The 20,780-nt window shown below is 36.1% G+C and overlaps 1 protein-coding gene across 4 annotated transcripts; it reads right to left on the bottom strand.

Moving 5' to 3' along the window:
• Positions 1-284: 284 nt before the first annotated feature.
• LOC147887272 (MADS-box transcription factor 23-like) lies at positions 285-19,714 on the bottom strand. 4 transcript variants are annotated; one of them, XM_087394412.1, is made up of 8 exons: positions 19,188-19,714; positions 10,813-10,891; positions 1,605-1,666; positions 1,354-1,453; positions 1,198-1,239; positions 1,063-1,104; positions 802-964; positions 285-713 (listed from the first exon to the last, which is right to left on the bottom strand). In XM_087394412.1, exons 1-8 carry the CDS (start codon positions 19,511-19,513, stop codon positions 709-711), a joined length of 819 nt encoding a protein of 272 aa, XP_087250538.1. In that variant the 5' UTR covers positions 19,514-19,714; the 3' UTR covers positions 285-708. The 4 variants fall into 4 exon arrangements, with proteins under 4 accessions (XP_087250538.1, XP_087250540.1, XP_087250539.1 ...); XM_087394414.1 differs by having other exon boundaries at positions 802-901; XM_087394413.1 differs by lacking the exon at positions 1,198-1,239.
• Between the last annotated feature and the right edge of the window lie 1,066 nt (positions 19,715-20,780).

Here is a 20,780-nt window from a genome sequence, read left to right as displayed (position 1 = left end):
TATACACTTCCTTTGCAGTAGAAAATACCAATTCAAGAAATGTTCAAAGAAGATATCCTAAGCGTCCCAAAAAAGAGATTTTCAAATATTGGTAGCATCCTATTTGAAATATTTTTAAAAAGTGCTTACAAGTAAGATAAAGTAATGTATGTAACAAAGGGAGGTAGAGACTATATAGCTTTAATAGATTTAAATATGAAAATTTCTCCAAACAAAACATTAATCATATCACTGTAACATGACATTTAAGTTCAATACACAAACAAATAAAATGCATATCTCCTAGACTTAAAATTTTTAAATCAAAGGTAATGGTAATGGGCACATAATTATAAGATCCTTGGCGATTGCTTTACAAAATCTACAAGAAAAAGGTTAGAAATATGTTAGCAAATATTGACACTAACTCGGCTTGCTTGGATAATTAGGCGACGAGATGTAGGGCCGTAATCTCTCTCATCATCAATGATGAGACAATTTGGACCCATTCATTCTTTTGTCCAATCCTACGCCTTCACTTCCTACTTCAATCAATCATATAAGGTCATCATTCAATCCAACGTAGCTATGTCCACCACAGACGTGGACTTCTTGAAATTGTTTTGTATGTTGTCTTTAAATTTATTAATGCTCAAAGCTGCTGGCGCAACGGCTAAGTTGATTGTCATGGATGAGAGCAAACTTCTACATCAATTTAATTTTCGAGTTTTATCCTGCCAAGGAAAATTTGTGAATGCATAGGTTAGCTCCTTACGAATGAAGTGAAAAAGGTCACCAAGAAGAGGACGGACATGAGATAACCTGAGAAATTAGACCCAAGCTGCAGTGTTGTTTCGGTAGGACTGACGCTTGATTCCATCGAGGCCTTTGGCCTGGACGAATCCTTTAAACTCGATGATTCCTGAGCATCTTGACAGTTCGTTGCGATTATCATATTGTCTTTCATCGTGTACATGTTTGAAAGCTTCAAGGCCATGGTAATGTGTATTTAGACGAAAGAAACGCGTCATCTCAAACTCAAAGAGTCAAAGTGCAACCTTGAGAGATGAGTTATTGTACTACCTTTGCTCCCAGCATCTCATTTTCTTGAATAAGCAGATGTTCCTGAAGAAAACGTACCGAACAGCCACAATCAAACGACAAAGAAGTCATGCAATCATGCGTGCACAGTTGTTTCTAATCATCAGACTGACGCACCCTTTTACGAAGTTCTTGTGTTTGTTCCAGCAATAGTTGAACCTGGAGAGAAGTTTGCCATGAATATGAACAAAAATCTAGCTGCATTCTAGAGATGCTGTAAGATTTTTCTAGAGCTGCACTTAGGAGTACCCAATTCCAGGCTGAAGCTCTTACCTTTCTGGTCCGAACTCGGTTTAATCCTGTGTTCAATTGGTTTGTTAGTTTTTCTAAGTCCTGCACTTCCAATCCTGCGAGATTTTCGCCCCTCAAGTGCCTGCCACATTGCCACTAATGTATTATTTGCCTCAATAGAAACATTGTTCAGACAAAAGTTATCGCAAGTACTTCTCCAGTGCATAAGCTACTTGGAATTTACACGTCAGGCGATAAATAAAGTAAATCACTTGGCTGATCCTCGGCTACACCTTTCTGCGTTTTGCAGGAACGCCAATTGCTCCTTCATTCTGGCAGCCTCATGTCTCCAGTACTGCAGTACCAAGACTTGTGAGAGACCCACAAAGAGGCTTCGGCCTCGACATGATCAATTCCAAGAGAGATTGTACGCAACTCACCCTAGACGAAAACACCTCTTTTAAAATGTTGGGATGAGAGGAACAACCAAGGTCCAACATGAATATGCCCTTTCAACAATGGAGAAAATTTAAGAGATGATACGCTATCCTGGATGTTTTCGCGTTCCATTCATCATTTTCTCGCTATTTATAAAATGCCTAGGCCTAAATGGAAGAGGGACCAAGATATTATTAGGAATCATGCTTACCCTGCATGCAAGACTGACACATCAAAAAGATTGGTGTGGGTAAGTCTCACTACAGTGTAGTGGTTGATTGCGGAGTCCTAAAATGGATGGACAGTCCCTTTCAGTCAGTCTCATCTCCTCTAGGCCCTTTTGAGAGTGGTTGAGGTGGTAGACTTTGATGGATCTACTAGCTATAATCTTGGCTTTGACATGGTATCAGAGCACAGTAGCATGATAGGGATCACAATTGTAAAACCTACAAGAATGACAAGTGGGTGGCCGGTTAGTTCCACATGTAGAGTTCTAATTGGCCGTGAAGCCTATATATGAATGGGGAGTCCCTTTCATTCTCATCTCCTTTTAGTCCCTTTTATAGGGATTTCATTAAACTTTGCGTTAATGCACCGTTCACAAATTTCATTTTCGATCGCAAATAGCATGAGGATAACATCACAACATAAACCAAAGAAAATGACAAAAAAATCAGATAAATACAAGTCGATTCATTGCACATTACTGATGGTAATGATAGGAAATTTTGTAGTAATAGTGTTCATGTCAATGCTTGTATACACATCAGTTTTTCCTCCATGTATATACATCTTCAATGCTTTCTGGTATCTGTGACTAGAGGCTTTTGTGGCATTATGCATATAAAACAAAATCGCATATAGTGAGTTTATAAGAGCACAACCAACATGTCATGCTTGTTACATAGCATAGGCATTTTGTAAACTATCATATATCTAACACTAGATGTGATGGATATTCTAACTTTGATAATGTATTACATTGATCTCAACCCATGTCTTGCTTTCAATTATTCCAATGGTAGCAGATGGATTGTAATTATACAATGTGTGGTGTATGGAGAAATATATGAATTTTAATCTACTTATGCTCCACAAAACACAACTCACCGACCAAGTTTGTGGTCAAAGCTTACAGTATATGGAAGTGGTGAGATTTCAATATGGCTACGAGTGTTGATGAAAACACAACACATAGTAATTTGGACATGCTATCTATGAAACACAACTCATGGGCTAAAATGCTCTTTGATATTCATGCTTATGATCTTTGGATTTTGAATGCCATGTCATTGATGAAGGTTTTACCTTTAATCACAATGCACACTCATAGTTTAGGTAGATTTGACATGTGATACTTTATAGATGCTAACTTGCATGCTGATTTCACATGTGATATGTGTCTTGACCACTCACTTGTACTCATCCCTTTGTATGTGTCTCTAATTTAGTATAAGTGATAGTGCTTCTAGGTTACCCCTACCAAAACTACATATTGCTAACATCATTAGTTCAGAGAAACAGTCAAGTACGACTCCGGCCTTTGCTCCTTTAAGCTAGTAAGGATATGGATATGGCCTAGTATTCATTTGCCATGAGGAAATAGTAGGTCATTAAAGAGAATGGTCAATATGATATACAGTCAAAAACCCAACGTGGCAATCGCAAAGAACAAGTTGTAAGGTTACTCGCAAATATGTAAGCTCATATCACTGCACCATGCTGAGATGCTTATTTTTATCATAGGCCAAGCATGTATAAGACAATTTGATCAATGAAAGCTTAAAAAATGGCCAATCTGTGCAAGACATTCTTTTGAGGATAAGGGTTTCTCATCCAAAAGTTTTTTCAAATGTCTGCATGCCTCTAGGTAGAAAAAACCTATTGCTTTAGAGGGAATACTATATGTAACATAGACTATGTTTGGACACTTATTTGCTAAGCCCTCACCATCTTCATCATGGGAGATTGTAGCCAAGAATGTTTTTTGAATGGAGTAATGCCAATAGTGTTTCTTGAGGATAATATCGATATGTATATGCCTTCCGGCCTCTAAAAAGAACTTGCTGATGCTTTGAGTTCTCTGGGCACATGGAAACCCCCAAGATGGGATGTCCTTATAGTAGATTCTTTCATGCATATTGGGCTTAACTCAAGGATATGATCCTTCACATGGTTAACCATTCTTGGGAGATCTAGCTTCCTTGGCCATCAAGAAAGAAGGGCTAGTAAATTTGATCTTAAAAAAGCAAAAATGTGAAACCCTTTCTGATTAGCACCCCATTACTTTATTGCTGACTCAAATATTGCTTAATTGGTTGAAAGGTGTTCTTTGTGCACGCTTACATATACACAAGCATGGTTTTGTACCACGAATGCAGATACAAGACAATCTTGTTGACTACATATAGGCATTCGTATACAAACAAGATGTTATCATCTGGTTCTCATTATGTAGGTAGATATTGCTAAAGCTAGTGTATTCACACTACATTGTTTTGGTCATGCACAAACTAGAATCTTATGGGCCAAGGATGTGTAATGCTATCTTTTGGCTATATTAAAATAGTATTTCTCGATGCCTCCTTGGAGGTGACCTCCCACTTATGGACACTTGGATGGGGACAACCATTTTCTGAGAAAAATCTTTTGACCATCCGAGTGAAGAAAACAAAAAAGCTTCCGACTATGTTAAAATATGGCAAAAATAGATCGGAACAAAACATAGTTTCACTTAGAAATATGCAAAGTATTTCTAAGTGAAACTATGTGAAATCTATTTTAAACTATTTCTAAGATTCATATTTCTAAGTGAAAGTGTTTTGTCTAACCTATTCTAAACACAAATCTTTACATGAATCTTTGGGAATGGTGAGTAACATATTGGGATGGCTTTTCAGAAAACCCACATGTAGAGTAGGCTTCTCTATGAAAATTCCCTTATGATCCTTCTTACAACATTAACTTAATAGGAGGTGACATTGAAAACCCTCACTTAACCTAGCTTCATGAAGGGTTTCTCCAAAGAAACCTCACTAAAGCAAGCCATCAAGGTTGTTTCACCAATGAAACCCATTTAAAGTAAGTCTTCCAAAGTAGTTTTGTTGGCGAAACTACCATGGACAATACTTTTCAAAGTGGTATAACTTTCATAAATATAATAATTCAATCACTCAAATTGATCAAAAAAATACATTTGAGCACATCTATGGGGTTATATTTTAGAGAATCTTGCATATACGATATTAAATATTACATGTATTTTATGAGAGTGATATATGAGACCAAGTTAATACTTATCTATAGTAATTTAAACTTCTTTAGAAACATATCCATAAATATCTTGTTATTTATGCTATTAAAATACTAGAACGCTCTTGTCATATTGATATAAATGTGCTTAATAAGTAATTATATATGTATATTATTATTACATTGAGAGTCAATATGGAATGTTTCTTAAATAATAACAGGGGTACTAAGGATGTCTATGAATAAGAAAATTTATGTAACTTATGTAAAAATAAATGAGTGACTATTTTGTATATTTTTATGATAAAGGGATCTAGTTCCAGTGAAAATAAAAGTGTAGAAACCATGTTTCGTAAAGAAATACAATTTCTTTAATCTCTTGAAAAACACACTTGGATAAACCTACTCATATGTTTTTGCTTGTAAAATTCACACATCCCTTGGTAGATTAGTGCAACAAGGATACCCCTTGATGCTTTATTTTATGCCATTGCCACCCATCAATTGTTATTGTGAATCGATAAACTTACAAATGAGGGTAGTTTGCATGGACTACAAATACTAGATGTTAAGAATGTTTTGGCTCATCTTTATGCAAATAACTTCCTTTTCTGCCCATAAAATAATTGGTAAAGCATGTGCTCTATCATTAATGCATTATAGTTATATGGATTAGCTACTAGGTTACATATTAATTTTGACAAGTCTAGGCTTTGTCTTTTGAATGGCAAGGATTGGCATGAAATTTTGTAACTGGGTCATATTTTGCAACCAGACAAATAATACAACACTTAGGATATTTAATTAGCTAGCCTATTTCCTTAAAGGACAAAACCCTTAGGGTGATGCAAAGCATACAAAAGAATCTAGCCATTGGATGCATTTCTACAAATTGTATAAGTAACCATCATGGCATACATATAGTTCTACTATGCCATTGCATTTATTTTTACAAATTGTGCAAGCAATCATCATTGCAAGCATATAGTTCTACTTGCCTCTTCTAGCCTGGGATACATGTTGCAAGCATGAAAAATGCATAAAGATAAAAATCCTCTCTTCCTCCTAAAAGTTTAAACATACAATATCATTTCATTGCCAATAAAGACACCATGCTCCTTACTTTTCTATCCCAAAAGGAACCAGATGAAGGGTTAAATTAAGTCACATAGGTTATTCCAAACAAGTTGGAAGTGCATATCTAAGGCATAGCATCAATTGGCTATCATGAATGACACAAAAGTATCATCTTCATGAATCACATCTTGCACATATTTGACCCCTTTGCAAGAAATAAATTATGCCTTGTAGGGTTCTACTATAGCAAGTGGTAAGGGAAAGAGCTTGCTCCAATGTATGCTCTCCAAAGCCATGACGTTGCCCACATTAGGTGGACATTCCAACCAACATAAATATCATAGATTACTTGCTAATAAGCAATTAATTGGTGAGAGAAAGGGTTGCTCCTTTAAAAGAGCCTATGATAAAGTTCCACATAGTAGTCTCCCAAAGCCCATTCCTCATCTTGAGGTACACAATTGCTTAGAGGATTGCAAACTTGCGAGATCAAAGACTAGTTCCCAAGCCACTCCAATGACAAGCCTAACTTCCGCCAACCCTTGTTGATTACTCATTCCCTCACCATGCATAGAGCTTCATGCCAGTGGACTCTATGCCTTTATCATATATGAAGGATTATGATTTTTTTAAATCAATGGATTTTCTTATCTCGCAATGTATGCTAGGTGTCCCACTGGGAGGGATGACATTGGTCAAACAACATCTTGCACTTGTCTATTGTTTACATTGCTCCTATCCTAGAGATACTATAAGCTATATTTAGTGGCACTGCTTGGCTACCTGGCATCTTCTTGCAAAATTATTGGCTAGCCTTTCGCATAATTTTTTCAAGTATTTCTAGCTTTTAGTGAGATCCCACTCCTCTTTTGATGACCATGCCCACTTGTTTTCTTGGGTTTGATTTACTGCAGTCTTTGCCATCTATCATGACAAAACCCATCATATCTCCTCACCTACTTGTTTAGATAGCACTCTGTTAGGTAAACTTGATTGAAATTCAAGCTATGCATTGTACTATGTAGCTAATGTGTGTGCACAGTGCAATGTAGTTTGTAGACTATGGATGTCTCCATGCACATGTGTGTGCGTGCATGCGTGCGTGCATGTGTGTGTGTGTGTGTGTGTGTGTGTGTGTGTGTGTGTTGCATCAACCCAAAAATCCTACATTTGTTGATGGGTGGCTCATAATGAAACATCTAGGGCTATTCAAGAACTAGGGATTTCTCAGCCTAATTCTTAATAACGTTTTGCTTAGGTGCATGATTGGGTATGATTAGGTCCCCAGTCATGCCAAATTCATCCACATGTGGTTACTTAGGTTTTATGAGGCTAATAGCCAATTGTGAAACTGAGGTTTTCATTTATGTTCATAAGGCATTACTAACAAAAGCAGTAGGGCTCCTAGACCACATACTATCTAATGATGAAGTACTCTAGGATATATTTTCTTGCTCAAGATAGGACTCTATGCTTTGTCTAAAGGCTCCTTGGTTATTACAATATTGGGCTACGTTGAGTCCCCATATGTCTATTTGGTGGTGTATACTCAAAGAGACTTGAATTAAATATACTCTTTCAATGCCTCATGTGCTTATATATCACTTTGACAACTAAGTTTACATATTATTGGTGAGCATTTGATGCAATACATAGAAATAGGAGCCCAATTTATAGTGCTTTCTCCCATTTTGATAGAGCTTGAGTTGTTCATGGAAAGTATAGTATAGTAGCTTTCCATTTTGATAGCTCGAGTTGTTCATGGAATGTGTACTATAGGGAGAACAATCTACTATTTTTCCCTCTTATGCATGTAGATTATTAGTAACACCACAAGAAAGTGCATAATTTTACGCAATTTCTTCTTCAATGTGACATACTCAAAATATAAAATATGTCTTAAGAGACATCTTTGGAACGTACTAAAGGAGAATCTTGGGAGATGATGAGACTTCCTAACTAAAAGAGGTGATCAAATATCTTATTTGGACATAGTATGTATTCCTTATCTGCCTTTTATAGTGCAAAAACTAGCTCTTAATAGCATTGGGCACTAGTTCTCTTGGCATTGGTTGTAAGTCTCGATGAGTTTTTGGATATCATCTTTCTTAATCAAGTTCCAAAACTAGTCAACATAAGATCCAAGACCCATCTCTAGTAGAAGGAAGCAAGTCTTTTCCATATAATAGATAGGATGAGGAGCTTATATAGGTCTAACACTTAAGGGAATGACCCTAGGTCAATCATCCCAACTACAATATACCTTAGTCTTGTAAGATTTGGATTGCTAACGGTGATTGGTTGTTACCTATTCTTCTACTAGACCTGGTCTTCCAAATTAAGAGTTGATTGCTAGTAAAAGAAAATAAGTTGAGCTCTTTTATATTCCAAGACAAAAAATTTACCTACACATGAATAAGAAAGGTAGTCCAAGGCCATTGAATCAAGCATACTGCAAGGATCCACAAATTTTTTTTTAAATTCAACACAAAAACTTTGATACCAATTGAAGGAGATAGTACTTGAAAATCCTCCTTAATGGTAACAGAGCAAATTTAAAAAATTCACTATTTACTATAGCACTAAGCTTAAAAATCTTGCAACTTCATGGATTAGGTAAGAGAAAAATATGAAGCTATTCACTATCTACTATAGCACTAGGCTTAAAAGTCTTGTAGATTCATCGATTAGGTAAGATAAAAACATGAAGTTGTTTATTAAGTAGATATGGAATGACGATGTCACATAAATTCCTTGTAGAATACTTAGAAAATGTGTGAAAGGACAACACTGATTTAAATAGTTGACATCTTTGCATTGTGCAAGGCCAATTTGCATATTTCTATGAGTGTTTCATAGGATCTTTCATCTTTTTCTCTTAGAAGAAATCATGCAAATTACCCTATCTTAGTTCTAATTCTTTCATGGTAACTCGTTATATAGCAAAGGTAAAGAAAATTGAGATCTTCAAATTGCTCAAAAACAATCTAATATGTCGAACAAAAGAAACAAACTCTCTATCTATGGCCCTTGGAAATAAGATAATCACAGCAAGATATTCATTTAGGAAAGTTTCATTTGAAATCTATGTTCTATAACTTGTGTTCATTTAAGCCTCTAGATAGCTTTTATTGGTGTGTGAAATAGATTTTAGGATCCAGCCTTAAAAATTTTATCTAATACATTCTTCCACTTAATCTCTCGTTAATGTTAATGTTGTCAATCTATTGAGTGTATCCTCTGTGTGTGTGTGTGTGTGTGTGTGTGTGTGAATCAAAGAGGAAAATTTGATCTTCTCCTAGATCTATGATGTATTCCTCCAAAACTATTTGGTTCTTTGTTCTAGAATCTCCAAATAGAGTGACCTTGCTTTTTTCATGCATCAATTTTATGCTTCTACCACTTGTCATGACCATATTAACATTTCCCTAGCGCATTTGGCATCACATTCATTTTGCTATGCACTTCACTTTTATATTTTTATTAGTTTCCATTAGAGCTATATGTAGCCTCGAACTAGCTTTATCCAAGGCACACAAGAGTATTTGAAGGAATTGACTCATCAAAATGCAAATGCATATTTCGTTTAATGCACAAATTGCATCCTAATGTAATTAAGAAAACAATCATGGGATAAAATATAACACATACTATAATACGTATGTTCAATTTATTGAACATATCCAACTACAAAAGATCCATAAATATTTTGGTGGTCACAAAAAGTAACTTCAATGTCGTCTATTGCACAATCAAGCATGCAAACCTATCCTCAAAGCTTGGCAAAATAAGATATATAACTTCTCTACTCTAATACTATTGTGAAAGATCTAGTTTTTATCTAAATTGTCTTTGTACTCACAATTCAAAACGAGCTTATTTGCTAATGTGACTGCCAACTAGGCAAATTCTCAAGCTCATACACTTAGATAATCCTTTTTTATTCAACCAATGAACCAATCCTTGTATATATTTCCAAATATATATGCTTCTTTTCTACTAGAAAACTTCCTCAAAGTATCATACAATATTTTTCCATGGACATAAGAGTCACAATTGAAAAGCTCTAGGTGCTCCACTTGTATATATCATTTAGAAGCTATTCTTAATGAGAATATTACCCATTTCAGGTGTTTATTTCCATGTGCAATCATTCATCTACACCAATTTCCTTTGTCATTAGAACTAGTGCTCATAATTTTTTAATTTGAAAGCTATTTTTACCTAGCATATTGTGCATTTACATGTATAATTCCAACGGCACTAGTTCATGAAGACCAAGTATGTGTGCTGTAATATTTAAACTACCTTTTCATGCAATTGTAAACTCATTCTAAAGACATTAGACAAATTTCGGTCTCATTTTGGGGCCCTGAGAGAAACACTTAAGAATGCTCTCTCAAAAAATAAGGGCATGGAAATCTTTTTACAAATCTTATCTAATATGGATATTTCTCGGATATTTCAATGTATGGCTACATGTTAGCATACCAAAATTCTAAGCCAAATATAACGTCTAACTTGTACAACTTATTAAAGTGAAGCCAAGGCAAATAGCTCATTTTGGATTGTTGTAGACTAGCTAATATAACAGAATCCATGTTAGAGCATGTGTACAAACTTTATTTTTCTCTCTTAAATAGAAATTAGCTTCATGTTGTCTAAACAAATGGAGATTAAAAAAACATAAACATTTATCTTATAAAGAAACTAGACACTAAATGCTATATTTACCTCATGATCTCGTGTTGCAACAACATAATCTTGATTTCCCAAGCTAGATTTTTGATAACTTTCAAGTAATTTTTTCATGCTACAAAAAAGAGACATTGGATATTAGTTACTCTCTCTCTCTCTCTCTCTCTCTCTCTCTCTCTCTCTATCTCTATCTCTATCTCTATCTCTATCTCTATCTCTATCTCTATCTCTATCTCTATCTCTATCTCTATCTCTATGTGTGTGTGTGTGTGTGTTTAACTCTTTTATTTACAGTTATCAATATTACATCAAGTATTATATTAATATATAAGATAGGTTAAAGCTCTACCAAAAAAAAACTGTTAAAAACTTGAAGAACTTAACTTTGATGTTAATTTTATCAGTAGTTGTAGCTACTACTGAAATTTTTTGCAGCTAAGTATATGAATTAAAAGCAATATTACTAGATATTTGTATAAATAATATGCTGAATAGTTTTAAAATTTCAAATCAAGTCAACATTTCTGAAAATTTCATAAGGTAAATATACAAAAAATCTTTCAAAATGGTAGAAAGTGGTGGTCATCACATTTCAAGTGCATATACAAAGTGGTGGTCGTCACATTTCTATTACTTTTCTCCGATTTATTCATACAAGAACCAAAACCTAGCTATTAATACCTTTTAGACTTCACTTGTATAAAAGACATCCATAAATTACACATGTGCTTGAAGGAGCTACACCCTTGTGATTAAAACTTATAAATCTATCTAGGAATGATTTTAATAATAACTACACATTATAAGGCTAGTCTATCACTTTCATGCCACACCTTAAACATCAAATGGTTGAAAATTTTCCGTACAAATCCATAAATATGAGGCATTATTTAAAGAATTATTTGACCACCTATCTCTATCTATTTCAAGATTTGGGTTTTCATGAAAATAGTGGTATGATGCCCTAAATATTACATGTAAATGAAACCTTGGTACTGAAGGTGAAACCACCAACTATTTCCTATGGACTATGGAGAAAGAACTTATATATTTATCATGAAATGTACTTAGAGGTGCCATGAGAGATATTATGACATGTAGTTAGAAGCAGTGTGAGAGATGTTATCAAAGGCCATGTTCCCAATCCATCAATGGGTATTCGTATATTATAATGCTATATTTTAGCTTACAAAGAATCTTAATGAGATCCATATTATCAGTAGCAAGCAATACTATGTCAAGTTTGTAGCTAGGTTTACCCTTGTCATCTTCTTCAAGAGCTTCACGGGTGTATTTTTATCTTGTGTATTGCAAGAAGAGTAAAATCTATATTCCAAGAAGAGTAAAATATGTATCGTAAGAAGAGTAAAATTCCACTCTCCTTACTACATCTTATAATACAAACATTCTAGCACTCATTGCCTCCTTGATACATGATTTCAAAATAAACATATCCACAAAGTACAATTGAATGCACCTCTTTACAATAAGTTTCCCTACATACCACTAAGATATGGAAAAGGAGGATGCTTTCTCTTTTCTAACGTGTTGGTTGAGTAGATCTCTTTACCTATGGTCATGATATATAAAATAAAGGCATACGTAATAGAGTACATTTTCACTTCACTCAAATCAAGTGGTTTTAAGTGATTGATTGCTACATCAATTGCAATTGTGGAGCACTAACATATTGAGAGGATAGAGATATGGTTCTATAAATAATACTTAGATTTCCAACACAATTATATTTAGGGCCACCACATCATCTTCTTACTGGTAACTATATTTAAAAAAGAACAAGGACTATACATCGGTATTCCTTTTTCATGTTGAAAAATTTCTCATATTGTAGTTTAGGAGATCTTGAAAACTAGCAAATAGCTGGAAATAATACAACAAAATAGAGATTCAATCATTGTTTTAGTAATGTTGGATACTCAAAAGTTACACTCGTCCATATTAAAATCTGAAATGCACTAACATTAAACCGTAAATATTACATAAATTTATTGAAGCAAATCAATGATATTCTAAGCTACAATGAAGCAACAAATGTTTTCAGTTTGAAATTAGGAAATTATGTCTCCCTATCCAGAGGACATCATACAAAACTAAAACTAAGGACATGATACAAAAATCACCTTAAATATTCATGGATTAATTATTCAATTATTGTGAGCATAATTTATTTAGCAACCAAAATTATTTTTTTTTTCCTTTTTATTATAGAATTTCAGTCTAAATATTTGTTAGTCTAGCTTGTCAAGTCTAAATATTTGCTTCTATGCTTGGTATAGGAAGACACTCTTCAAAATTTTGACAATAGACCTTGTTCATGGCATGTTAAGCTGTCATAGTGTGCCATGGAGGCTTGCTAATCTATGACTAGGCTGGAATATTTTCCATAGTTCTTTTAGGAGCAAAATTTGGCAACCTTTGCCCTACAAATGTTGCAACCATCCCCCTACCTTACCAAAATTATGCCCCTCCCTTTTGCAAAAACTCCAACCCCACACGAATTATTCCCACGTACTCCCTTCTTATAGGGGGAACGTTTTTGGTGGTCTATATGCTTTCCCCTCTAAAGGCTCATATTTTAATAGCCTCCCACATGATTTTGGCCACACTCGCCCTTCTTTTGTAGGGGGAACTTTCAATGTGGTCTCTATGCTTTTCCCTCTAAAGGCCCATATTTTGAGAGCCTCACACTCACACACACACAATTCTCTCTCTCTCTCTCTCTCTCTCTCTCATCCTCCTAATCCTCTTTGTGTATTTTAGTTTCACTTCCTCAATCTCAAAGCTACCACACTATTTCTAGCCCTTGCTATGCCTCCTTCACATGCAATGTTTTAATTTACCTAGAGGCGTCTACCTATGTCCTTCACTTTGAGTTTACTCTTAGAAATGGAGTAGAAATGTCATTTAGGGTCATATATGAACATTTTAGTTTGTTATATTCCATTATATATTCTTATAAAATATGTCCTCTCAAACCATGCCATACAATGTGGAGCCAAGTACATCCACAATTACCTTATTGCCCAAATAGCATGAAGATTTTTGAATGATGCCCCCTTTTCCAATGCATATGCCACTACTATGGCATATGACGGCCCCAACAAATATATAACAACTTGCATAAATATTTCCTTGAATAACCTATAAAGAAATTATTTTTAGCAATGAATGTCCATTCTAAGCCGTTTGGCATATATCTCTCCAAATTTTTAGATGTACCATTGCTCATAAACTCCTCTGAAGTGCACAATGAGGTCATGCCTCTTCTTTCATATCGATAATATTGTAAGAATGGAAAAGACATATGCTAATCATGTAGTCATTCTACAGAGTCACACTAATTTTCCAAGTATGTTTAGTAATTAAAAGGTTTCCTACACCCCACATCAATGAATCAAACCTCTCTCTAACAATAAGCGTTGGTTAAACTATATAGTTTTTCTTTCAATCCCCAGTCAGAAAGATGTTCTTAAAGTTTGGCTAAGTTTAGTAGCCACCCCTACCACTACTTTTTTGGCTTGTGAAACACAATATATTGATGAAGTAGCACATTATGTGTATATTAAGAATTGAAAGTTTAGCCAAATTACTATAAATGTAAAGCTTTGATTTTAAAGGACAAAGTAAAATGACACTCCCACAAATAAGATAAGGCTAATATCCTCTCACATCTTTGAAACCATGTGAAAAGATATGGACAAAAAAGGAGACAAGATTTAGCCTTCCCCTTCTATCTCTTTCATTGGCCTCATATTACATCTAGTCTCATCACTAGTTTTAACACTGGGGAGAATTATAGGCCATATTAAGGCCCTTTAGTAACTAGAACATTTGAAGGGCAGATTATTTATTTTCAGAGTCAATAATCATTTATTATATAAGTTGCATTTTTTCAAGTATATAGATGCATTGTTCCTATGTTGTTGATGCATAAATATCTATATTTCAAGATCCCACTTGACATGCATAGATGTGGAGACTAAAGGAGAATATAAGAAGAAAAGTTGTGTATTTTACCAAAAATTCATGAATTAAGGTAGTTGAATCTAGAATCCCATGTTATGAGATACCAATTATAGAAGTTCCATGCTATTAAGAAACAAAGTGCAAGTACAATGTAGCCTTCAGAAAAAGAATAGGAGAATGCAATGGTTACAATAAAGGGAGGGGGTTGGTGGATGATCAAGGAGAGGGCATAGTAAAACCCTATTGTAAAATTCCATATTATCTTTTGTCACAACTTTACACATATTTCATTCTTGTTGTTAAAAAGAAGAGGGATTTGATGCTTAAATATTAAAAGTTGAGAGCCTAGACAATAAAACCCATAATCTTCTCCCCCAAAGATGACCATTCTATTATTGATTCTAATAAAGGAATTCATATACTATAAATATATCTTTTAGGGAAGGAAAGTAATCCCTTGCAATCGTGTAGCACACCAAAAAGGCTCCACTGCAATCATGTAGCACATCAGAGGGACCCCCCTCAAGGCATGTAGATTTATCAAAGCAACAAATAAATAACTCTATAAACATTGATTAGTTTGTAAAAAGGGTTTTTAAAAAAGAGAGCACATATGTGCATGGTCAATCCATTGTGTTCTTATGAATTCCATGTGTCAATGAATGTCCATGATTTGCAAATCTAGCTTCCATGCATAGCTAGCACGACATATGCCAAGCTCCCACTTCTCTCTCATGAGTAGCCTTATAGATGGCTAGTGGAGATCTGGAATGGTTCATTGGCTCTCCATCTTGCCAATTTGACTAGTTGCTGTAGTTAGTAGAGCGGCATAAAGGAACTTAGAACTAAGCGACTAGTCTAAGAGCCATGCAACTCTATCCTGGTGAGGTCACACAAAGAGATCCATCCATGAATATGGCCAAATAATTGGAGCCACAAGGACATGGCTCGTGACAGTGGTGGGGCAAATTTTGAACTCCAAAACCGATGAGTTGGGGATTCAATGAGGGTTGCCAAACAAAATATGAGATCAAATCCTCCAATGGAACATTAAACAGAGCTCCTTAGTGAAATGTATACGGATCCAAAAGCGGAAGGACCTGGTACAAGAAGTAGTAGCTCAAATCTTACCATCCACCTCATAGCCAACTAGAAGACAACAATATTGGATCACACATTAAGGTCACAAAGACTGTGCACGTCAAGCCGCAGGTGATGCAGCCAAGATTTGCAATGCCAAGCCAAAAAGAAGTCACACTACATGCCAAAATGAGTCAACGGCGAGCATAGTCACTGAGGCTCAGGCATTACACCGACTATCCCCCAATGCAACTCACCGAATGAAGGTTGCCATCAAGTGACTTACACAATGGACACCTCTGGGCAAACATTGTCAGCGAGAATTGATATTATGTAGAGGCAGTTGTTCTTCTTACATGAGTAGCACAACCATTGAAAATTCGATAGGTGGTACCCTCCGCAAATATCAAGAATGTATTCATGTATATAAGGATTGAGAATCCAAGGTTTTAGGGTCATTGTTGCAATATAGGTATACTCAGGTGTGTAGAGTGCAGCTCAGAGCTATTTTATCCAAGCAAAAGGAGCTATAGAAACACAATGATTGCTTACTTCTTTTCTTCATCTCTTTAAGCACTCAGCTTTCTTCAAGTTGTGCATTTCCGCCTTACCCTCATGCTTTGTGTCCACCAATGATCCAGATTTGATCCGCTCTTCCCTATCCAGTAACATGTTACCTTTTGAATTGTAGTCATCCGAATATTTATAATAGTCCTTTTTATTGGGAAGGAAAATATGTGTGCAAAGCCATGGCATTTTGATGAAAGTATGTATGAGAAATACAAAATTTTTGGCAGGCTACAAGTTTTATGCACTATAACTTACAAGATTCAGTTGTTTAGAAGGTGAAGGAGTGCTTTAGATACTTTTTTCAACTTAGATTCATGTGACAAGATTTAAAATACCATCTTCAAAGGAGCTTCAAAGATGGATAATCTTCCAAATTGTGATCAATTTTCAAAAAAAGAGATTTCAAATGAGAAAAGTTCTTTTCTTCTAGACTTGCATCTAGAAGATAAGGTCAATGTTGGAAAGGAGCTCAACTTTGTTGCCTCTCAACGTTTTGAAGGGAGATTGATGCTTAGATTGCAAGGCTATTGGGAGAGTTCTAATGAAGATTTGGATTAAAACTTAGATCAACGCTCTAAGATAGGTTTTAAGATTCTGATTGTGATTCGGCTTCTACTTTTGATAGAGATTGAAATTGAGACCTAAGATTGTGATTACAATTGAGCTTGAGCAACTAAAGGTAGAGCACGGGAGTAGTGGGGTCGTACATTGCTCTTCCTTTTGGAAGTTTCCTCTTGTAAAAGATTTGCTTGGGAATGAAGAAATTTCATTCTTCTCTAATCTCAAATTGATCGTTTATGTGAAAGTTGAATTTTTGTGACTTGGTGCCTTACACCAAGTTAGTGTGCAAGATATTCAATTAGCCTCACATAAGAGATACCCTAACCTCATAATTCCAAGAACAACTTGTTTGTCAAAACCCCAAATCACCCTTAAGAAAGCCTATAGAACACATGCAATCAATAAAAATAGCACCATTGTGTAGACACATGCATAATTAAGTTTTTGCATTGTTTGAACTGAACTTTTGTGCAAAATCTTGATTTTTGTTACTTGGCCTCTTACACCAAGTTGTGCAAGAAAATCCTTCACATCAAGTTGCAAGCATGAGAGCTACCCTACCGTTATACTCGCAATAATGCCTTATTCATTGGAGCCACAAATCAACCATAAGAAAAGTTCTACGACTAATGCAGTGATTAATAATGCATAGTTACTATGAAGAGACATGCATAGATCTATGCATGTGTATGTTTGTATATTCCATTAAAAAGACCCCTTCTAAAAGTAGTACCTTGAAGAATAGAAACAAAAAATAGTGACTACCAAGTCTATCCTTAAGCACTCATCTAGACTAACTGATTGAATTTGAATTGATTAAAAAAGAAACTTGTTTTGAAAAAGTGTGCTTACCATGTTTGAAACACATTGAAGGATATATTTTATACATTGTGCTCCATTTATCGATATGAGCTTGGCTTATCACTCTCAGTTTCCATGGGGGGTGGGTGGTTATAGGCATGGTCATCTCTTTTTTGGTTACCCCCACCACTCCATGATCTACATGCACAAACTCATCAATCTTGGTTGCCATGTGAAGAGTTATAGGCATGGTTCTCTCTTTTTTGGATTCCATATGAGGGGTTGTACGCATGGTTCTCATAATGAGGGGCTTATAAGAATGCTCCTCATAATGAGGAAAGGTTCCATTACCATGTGAACATGGTTCTCTCTTGTTTTGGTAAGTCCTGCTAATGAGGGAAGGTTCTCTCTCCTTTTGGTTTCCATGTGTGGGTTATAGGCATGGTCTAAGAAAGCTTGTGATGGCATAATAGAGTGCATAATGGTTTACGTAGCTCATCGATAAATCCTCAAGCACCATGGGTGCATCATTTCCCTTCTCTCTTTATTTGTACATATGTGCCTTTGCCATTGTCGAGATGGACCTTCATGGAATCATTGCCCTTAAAATCACCCCAAAGTGCAATGATAGAGGAGCTCATTCTAAATCCAATATGAATGGTAGGATGGACGGTTTATGAATTATTCCAAAACCTACATGTGTAAATATGGCTAGCTTTTGGACGATGTAAAAATGTGCTATTAGATTCTATCATTGGAGTCTTTGCAACCTATGTCAAATTCATATTGATTCAATGGCAACAGGAGTTACAACATTGCAAGCCAATCTAAAAGTGGCTTGGAGGAGAAGGGATTGACCATCAATAGATGGTCATGTTCTACAATGAGTCATAAATCAACATGTAGGAAAAATCTACTCTATGGATGAGGGAACTCTAAGTTCATAGGCCTATGCTGTGACACTATTTCGTGATGCGATTTGCCGCACAAGGAAGATCAATATAGGCCAAATCGTCAAAGTCTCCAATCAAGTGATACAAACCTTAATGTGAAACGAGAGATTTCCGAGATTACATTCTCGACGAGAAGAGTTGTACGGCCACAGGTGCAGCGTGATGGGCGAGTCAAAATGGAGTGGTGTTGCACTCTCATGACGGAAATAGAAGGACTCTGACGTGCGAGATGACAGAATAAAAGTTAATCGGAACTCTTTCAAAGCCTCAAACTGACATCTTGATGGACAGCGTTGGTCAAGTTACCCATTAGGCTGACTACGTATATCAAAGCACATAACTTTCTACGCTTTAATCTTTCAACAATTCTACGTTTCAGAAGAAAAAAAAAACGTCAAATCTGAGTATCACAAAAAGAAGCTGCGAGAAAATGACAGATTGGGGGATTTGTTCTCGTACCTGGAGCTGGAAAACTCATAAAGTCTTCCAGTGGTGGAGAAGATGATGAGGGCTACTTCGGCGTCGCAGAGAACTGACAATTCGTGGGCCTTCTTCAGCAACCCGTTTCTACGCTTGGAGAAAGTAACCTGCCTGCTGGGGGTATTCTCGATCCGCCGGATCTGTATTTTGCCGCGTGCAACGGAGAACCGCTTCGTATAGATCGAATGTTTGGCGCCGGTGACCTTGTCTTTGCTGTGGGGCGGATGAGGGTCGTGAAGCACCCAGGATGGGTCATGGATAAAGCCGCCGGGAGATTGTTGGACGACGGAGCTGAGGTTGGACATGGCGGGGAGGAGGGCGTTTGAGTGATGGGAAAGGAGATGAGAAACTAGAGGGATTGAGAGGGAAAGCTTAAGATAGGAGTGGCTATGGCGGGGAGTTGGCTATGGCGAATCCAACTATGGAAAGCTTAATAAGATATAGGAATTGGCTATGGCGAATCCAAGTATTTAACGTCACAAAGACCTACGTAGTCTTTTGCTCACAAGGACCACCACACAAAGTGGCTTGGTGCCCTTGCCTCCCCTCTCTTATTTTGTCTTTTCTTCCACACAACATGACTTTACCTCCTCGTAAGTGGGGAGTTCCTCCCACGTGGTGAAGGATGTACAAAATGAAAGAATACTCTCATATTATAATTTACTTTGTCACAGCAGTGGTCAGATTTTAGTGGGTTGTGTGTAGCTGCATGATAGGTGAGTGCGGCCGCCCTCTTTTCTCTGGTCAGTTAAATCTCCACTCGGCGCTCGTGCATTCATCCCTCTCTCCTCCCACTTGCCAAGCAACTTGCACTTTCTTCGTTTTTTAAAAGCTCTTTTTTGGGAGCCCTTTATAGGTGAGACATGTACAAAGAGAGCGCGGGGCTCTACACAGAGAACAACGTCAATTATAGATTGTGTGGATAAATTGCTCCTCAAATTCTTGGAGAAAAAATAAAGTTGTTCTAAAAAATATCCACATCATCCCAAACCACCTCATTTCTGCAAAATACAAGTGTCACTGACGGTGTCTTTCCTCGACAAATGATTACCAAGGTTCCACCCTTGATAATCGAGATACATCACTTTCCTTACAAGCTGGTTCCCTTAACACGATATTAGTGATATATAAAAAATATCTCTTGGAATTGTTTCCCTTATTGTATCCACGTCCTCCCCTTTGTGACTAAGGTTTGTTTTATAACACGACTTCTGAGCACATTACACAAACTCGCAAGCTTTCTTTGCAATGGCCTATATAAAAGAAATTCTTGACTTAATTGTTGAAGACATTTATTGAGTAGTACTATCTCCACCTAGAGGCAACAAACATATAGAACAATTGAGCAAATTTATGCATTATGTGTGTTGAAGTTCCAGCCAACTCATACACCAACCATCGACAAGACATAATTTAGCTTGAAGGCTTAATAATAAAGATCATAGAAAAGGAAACATTCAAAACTTGCAACTTAAAACTATACTCTTTCCACTCTTGACTCATGAAAGGATTGAATATTCTTCAATCTTGAGGCCCTTATTTCATGGCATCATATACTAGAGAGGAACACAA

This window comes from Dipteris shenzhenensis, chromosome 23 (genome assembly GCF_047967505.1).
Source record: "Dipteris shenzhenensis isolate YYH24624 ecotype China chromosome 23, Dip_SZ_1.0, whole genome shotgun sequence".
In the NCBI taxonomy this organism is placed as follows: Eukaryota; Viridiplantae; Streptophyta; class Polypodiopsida; order Gleicheniales; family Dipteridaceae; genus Dipteris; species Dipteris shenzhenensis.
The sequence above is the reverse complement of the archived record's forward strand: the minus strand, read 5'-3'. Positions and strand labels throughout refer to the sequence as shown.

Excerpts from the sequence above, each read along its gene's own strand:
- LOC147887272 (XM_087394412.1), bottom strand. The coding sequence starts at position 19,513 with ATGTCCAACCTCAGCTCCGTCGTCCAACAATCTCCCGGCGGCTTTATC. Across the intron at positions 1,667-10,812 it reads TTGCAACACGAGATCATGAG|TACTGGAGACATGAGGCTGC; the intron begins GTAAATATAGCA and ends TTGGTACTGCAG. Across the intron at positions 965-1,062 it reads ATGAGATGCTGGGAGCAAAG|CTTTCAAACATGTACACGAT; the intron begins GTAGTACAATAA and ends ATGGCCTTGAAG.